Below are 6,075 nucleotides of genomic sequence, written 5' to 3' on the forward strand. Positions count from 1 at the left end.
GGAGCCAATGCCCATTCTCACAGAGATAAGCTTCTGCTTCATCCTGCACTCCTCAGTATAGCACAGGAAAGTCCTCGGGCCACAGTCTCCAGCCTCCTTCCTACCTGCTGCCTCAGAGAAAAGGCCAGCAAGAGCAGGGATAGGCCAGGGGTCGAGCTGGAGCTGTGGCCAGGCCCAGATACACTCCCAACATTTTTGTTCCAAGTGGATTCTTGTGTCAGCGTCCCCATACGTAGGAATTAAAAAAAAAAAAAGAACAAGAACTGAGAATAAATAATTTATTGAAACTGGAATAAATATGTGGGCATGGTTACAAATAACTGTAAAAAATTATCATTAGCAAGCGCGTGCGTGTGCGCACGCTCTCTCTCTCTCTCTCTCTCTCACACACACACACACACACACACACACACACACACACACACACACACACACACACACACACACACACACAGAGTCCTGGATTGAGGGGCGGGGCCTCTCTGTGGGCGGGGCCGAGACTTCCCGGCTCTCCTTGCAGGCTGCTGGTGCCCCCGGGAGGTAGAAACCATATTTACAGCAGAGGCCAGCTAGAGGCTGTTCATCTCCAGATCCCAACTTGGGAGCTCCCGGTGTCCCCATTGGTCGCCAAGTGCCCGCGCAGCTGCACTCCCTGCACGATCCTCTGCACCCAGAAGCGGTGAGCTAGGAGGCTGGTGTAGACACCGGGCCGGTTGCGCTCCGCACAGCCCTCTCCCCAGCTGATAATGCCAGTTAGTAGCCAGGAGTCATCCACCTGGCACATCAGAGGACCCCCAGAATCGCCCTGAAGAAAAGAAGAGAAATCAGGCACCCACACGGCAGGCAGTGTGCGGAGCCCAGGTGTCCTTGGAGGCTGCAGTACTGAGTCTGTGGAGGCCCTGGAAGAACAGACCTTCCGAACAGAACCGCTTCTGGTGGCATGTCCTCCCCACCACGACAAGAAGCAGGAGATGAGGCCGCTTCCGTGTTACAGGTTTAGAAAGTCCTTACACTAATTGGCAATGTGGACACTGCAGCCGGGCCGTATGCTGGCTGCCTGGGGGTAACTGCTCCACCATCCCACCGTTCTCATTCAGTCACGGGACTGGCCCTAGAGGACAAGGGTTCTGAACCACAGGGCCCTCCTCAGAATACCAGCAGCCAAGCTGAGGTGTTACAGCTGAGCTGTTCTGAGGATTGTACACAATCCACGTGTAAACAAGAAAATGAACGGCCGAGCCAGACTAAAGGGGGCCCAGGCAGAGGTGGGAGAGAATGTCCCTCAGGAGATTGAGGGAGGAGGCATAGAAGTGATGGAGCTTTGGGGCCTCCCAGTTGGGGTGGACAAAGGGGTAGGTGCTCACCAGACAAGCATCCCGCTCCCCTTCCAGGTAACCAGCACACAGCATGTCCTCAGTGATGGCTTCCTGCCCTGCACCCCGCCAGTACAAGCGTTTGCAGATTTCTGAGTCGATGATGGGCACCTTCAGCTTCTGAAGGGTCTGAGGTTCGGGCAGGGGCACTGGGAACAGAAGGAGAGAGTTGGCCCAGTGTGTATCTAGTCCCCTCTGTTCACCCAGCAGCATTTCTCAAAGGTAAACAGATCCGCTCTACTGAGCTTTCCCAAGGTATTTTCAGGAAATCCTAATCCCAGGCTCTCCACCTCTTGACCCAGGGAATTCATACATGGATGGGTAGCCCTATTCTGTGTCTTCAATAAGCTCCCTGCTGCCCACAGAGGGCTACACAACAGAATGGTGTTTCTTGACTAGGACTCTTGTTTTTCCTGCAAAGGCAGTGTGCTCAGTATTCCCTGGGTTCCGAATTTCATCAGCCCCACAGCTGTAAGGATTCTGTCCTTAATTACGTCATCAGCCTGCGATGGCGTCCCAGCCTAAAAAGCGGGTGGGCCCTCTGTGTGTCCCTCTCTTTCCACTCTCTCCTTCTGTCTGTCCTCTCTCTCTCTCCCCCCTCTCTCCCCCCTTCTCTCCCAATAAAGCTCTAAAAAGGTAACCATGGCCTCTGATTCTTCCGATCAGCACTCTCCTCTGCCGGCACGAGCAGCACGCCATTTAACCAACAACAGCCTCTTGGAGTTAAGGTGTAGACCCCAAGGAAAGGCTGAGCAATTCTCTGGACTCAGGTTAAGGCCCTGTCTTTCTTTCTTCCCTGTCGTCTATACCCAGTTTCCCCTTCCTGGTCTCGTTATCTTTCATAGATCATTTCTGTTTGTTTGCGCTTCCCCCAGGCTGTCTATCTAGCTACCATCTGCTTTCTCTTGCTTCTCTCTACCTCTATATTTCATCTGGTTTGTGATTCTAGATGATATTTTCCAAACCTCCAGAACTGGTTTAAAAACTGTGTTTTATGGTGATGTGTTTATGGTGATTAAGACTACATTTCCTCCTGGGAATTTTGCTGCCACCAGGGGGTGACTTTTCCCACTTGGAAAACAGTGCTGATTACATTTCCATCTTCCCTCTGTCCATTTCTACCCATTCTTGTGTCAATGACTTTGCAAATCCCCCCCCCCCCCCTTCTCTCTCCATAGGGTAGACCTGGCTGTCCTGGAACTTACTCTGTAGAACAGGCCAGCCTTGAACTCACAGAGTTCTACCTGCCTCTGCCTCCCGAGTTCTGGCATTAAGGTCTGGGCTACCGTGCACAGGTTTTTCTTTGTTCTTTCCTTTTTTGTTGTTGTTGGTGGTGGTGCAGATCTCTATTGTTGCTTTAAAAGATAGCCAAAGATTCCTTTCAACTAGAGACGGCCTACAATTGGTGGGTGAGTTCTTGTGACTTCTCTTCCCCCAGCGCATCTTTTCTTGTCTCTGTAGTGTACACGCGGCCTCCACCCTCTCCTGCTCCTGGTATCTGTATCTGGGTGGCACCCACCCTCTGTTTTCAACTATCTCTGACTCTGAGTTAGAGGGACCCACACGCACCTCCGTCACGGATGCTTCCCCAGCCTGCAATCCAGCAGTCAGTGTTGGGAGGGAGCCGGACAGAGGAGTCAGGCAGGCAGATGGGCAGGATCCGCTCAGAGAACTGGATGGAGTGTTCCAGGCGCACGAGGGCAATGTCTGCACGGGTTCCCTCCTTCCAAGAATACCTGGGGTGGGGCAGCACCCAAGCAATACCCACTTGCTGGGACCTTGGGCCTGGGTTTCCCAACTGCCAGGCCCCCAACAATACTGAGAACAGAGACGGCTTGTCCACACTGCTGCAAGGAAAGGAAAGAGGGAAATGTCAGAGACCATGCCTGGTACGATGGCGATCATGGTCCCCGAACAGCCTGGACAGCCCCGAGCCTGGGGCAGGAAACAAGAATGGGTCCTGGAGAGTCAAGAGCAACCCTGTTTTCACATACCTCTTGAAGCAGTGGGCAGCCGTGACCACCCAGCGGTTGGTGAGCAAGGAGCCTGCACAGTGGTGGGAACCATTCTTGAGGATGCTAACAATCCAGGGCCACTGGGCGTCCATGCTGTCCTCACCACCCACGACCCGGTTCAGCTGCTGAGGCTTCCCGCAGTCTGGGGACACTGGCAGAAGGGATGGAGTTTTCTGTCATCTCAGCAGAGACAACTGTCTTCTGACTTGCCTGCCAACCCACCTCCAAGCCCTCCAAGGTCTCAAGCCTGTGCCTCAGCCCAGCATGTGTCCAGCACAGTGTCTACTGCTGGGTGAGTCCTTGCCCTGTCCCTGTCCCCTTTAGTTACCGGAGAGGGGGGTAGGAATGGCCCTTTCCCCCCTTTCTCCAGCCCTGTAGCTGGCCTTCCCTCCCACTTCCCTTAACCGAGATTTATTTGGTTCTCTTGGCTCTTCTTCCCCTTCTGCTCTTCCAGCCTTCTCTCCTTTAGACACATCATCTTTTCTATGCCCCGCCCCATGCTCTTCATCCTTGTGTTCCTTCCTCTTCACCTTTGTGCTCCCCTCTGACTGCAGTCCCCACTTCTGACCTACCCCGTAGAGTGACGTACAGAGACTGCCCATGCCACCCCACCCGCCTGCTCACACTCACCAGGGATGTGGGCAGCACTGAGGGTAACTGAGGGCAGAGAAAATAAAGAGAGTCAGGCCCAGTGGTGAGGAGCCCTGTGCCCCATGCCTAGGGGATTCCCCCGTTCTCTCAGACTCATCCAGGGTCCTCAGTACCTTCACACACACACACACACACACACACACACACACACACACACCCCACAGGTACCTCCTGAAGCCCTGCTTGGGCCAAACATCCTCAGACCCCTGCCTCCCAGCCCATCAGTGTTTTTTCCACCTTCCTGAGAGTGGGAAGAGAGCTTAGGACACACACACCCAGCATCCAGGTTTCCTCCCCAGCCCCCATGAAAGCCTGGGCAATTGTTCTATTCCAAAACAGAAGGAGTAGACCCAAGAGGGAAACCATGGAGGGGGAGACAGAAGACGGAGGACACAGACAGGTAAAGACCCACAAGGACGAGAGAGGAGTTCCTGAGCACTGTGACCAGAGCACCCACATTCAACCCTCATAGCTGCTAGGGAAACTGAGGCACAGAGCATGGAGGTAAACAACATGCCAGAGGAAGGGGACGGAGACTGAGGCACAGGGAGGTGAAAGGAGATAATGGACAGAGGAGAGAGCAGACTCAAAGGAAGGTGCCAAGCCAAGAGGCAAGCAAGGAGGAGGGACTGTGGGCAGGGAGGAGGCAGGAAGAGAAGAGGTGAGGAGGAGCAGCAGGTCCTTGGGGCTCACCTGTGGAAGTCAGCAGCACCAGAAGGATTAAGATCCTGACCTGGTCCCCACCCAGTGATGGAGGAGGTCTGGAAATCACCACAGCTGGTAGGGGTGGAGCTGTAGCAAGGCTACTGGCCATCTCAGAGGACCTAAGGGCTGTGCTGGTTGGGGCTGGCAGGACAGGTGGCTGCAGTGTGTAGGGTTCCCTACAGGTCGCCCCAGGTTTTATCCTGTGAGGAGGAATGCTGTCGGACCAGTCCCCCAGCTGGTGACTGGGCCACCCAGACTGTGGATCAGGGAGGAGGTGGGGCTGCCAGGAGGAAGCAACCGGTTACTGGGGCTAGGGGCACTGACTGGATGGGGGACTCAGGCTCCAGATGTGTGCCCGGGATGCACCCTGTCGTGGGGCAGTAGAGACTTGTTGACTGTCTAGGGCATGGCTTTATCATTGACCATCCAGGTAAACAGAGATCCCTGTAGCTTGCAGAGCGTTTGGGGTGTCTCAACCTGGAGTGGCTACAGCTGGGGTAGAGAGTGTTGGGAGCCCCTGAGGCCTTTGGCTGGGGGTGTCCAGGGGGACCTTGCTCCTTAACGGCCCATGTCCAGCACCCTGGCTGCTTCCATGACTCAGTCCAAACACTTGGAGCCCTGGAATCCCGTTAGCCCACTTCCCTGAAAGCTGTGACTCAGACCCCAAGGGGGAGGGCATGATGGCCTCTTGGCCATTTGGCCAAGCTGTCCCTGGTGCTTCCTCCCAGCTGTCACTGCAGGTGAACCTCAGGTGACTCATTTCTTACCTGAACTCCAGGGAGCAGACCAACCCTAGAGCAGGAGCCATGGCCTCTGCCCTACCCCCACACACACTTGGGAGAACTCACATCCTGGGACCCCCACAAAGGGCCATGGAGCTGAGCTTTGGGAAGCTGGGTTGCTGTGGGCTGATGTGGATTGTTCTTGACTCAGTGTCCTGCATTAATACCACCCCCACCTCAAGCCGGAACCCACAACATCCTCCCAGACAAACATGTCCCTCTGCCCAGTGTGAGTTTCTGGACCAGACCTGGTTGGGAGAGAAAATAAGGCTGAATGGAAAGAATACTGAAGTCTGAGGTTCTGTACCTCTCTTTGTGCTGTCCCCAAGTCCCCCAAGATTAAAAAAAAAAAAATGAGCTGGTTCAGGGAAGTCAGTAGACTGGCCTCTTGGTCAACTTGGAAGCTCAGGGTCCCCAACAGGATCAGAGATGCCTGACCCTCCTGGGTGCAGGTCACATGCTCTGAAGAAAAGACCCTGAATTAGCTGCCTGAGATCAAGTGTGGGAACAGTGACAGCAATGCTGCTCCCAGGGAAAGAAAGAGAGGTT

The 6,075-nt window shown here is 54.5% G+C and overlaps 1 protein-coding gene across 1 annotated transcript; it reads right to left on the reverse strand.

Annotated features, from left to right (window-relative positions):
* Nucleotides 1–454: 454 nt before the first annotated feature.
* On the reverse strand, nt 455–4,893 carry LOC131916701 (brain-specific serine protease 4). The gene is made up of 6 exons (XM_059270162.1): nt 4,733–4,893; nt 4,019–4,045; nt 3,368–3,539; nt 2,943–3,220; nt 1,365–1,522; nt 455–805 (listed from the first exon to the last, which is right to left on the reverse strand). The coding sequence occupies exons 1-6, from the start codon at nt 4,851–4,853 to the stop codon at nt 581–583; spliced, it is 981 nt and encodes a 326-aa protein (XP_059126145.1). The 5' UTR covers nt 4,854–4,893; the 3' UTR covers nt 455–580.
* Between the last annotated feature and the right edge of the window lie 1,182 nt (nt 4,894–6,075).

This window comes from Peromyscus eremicus, chromosome 8a (assembly GCF_949786415.1).
Source record: "Peromyscus eremicus chromosome 8a, PerEre_H2_v1, whole genome shotgun sequence".
In the NCBI taxonomy this organism is placed as follows: Eukaryota; Metazoa; Chordata; class Mammalia; order Rodentia; family Cricetidae; genus Peromyscus; species Peromyscus eremicus.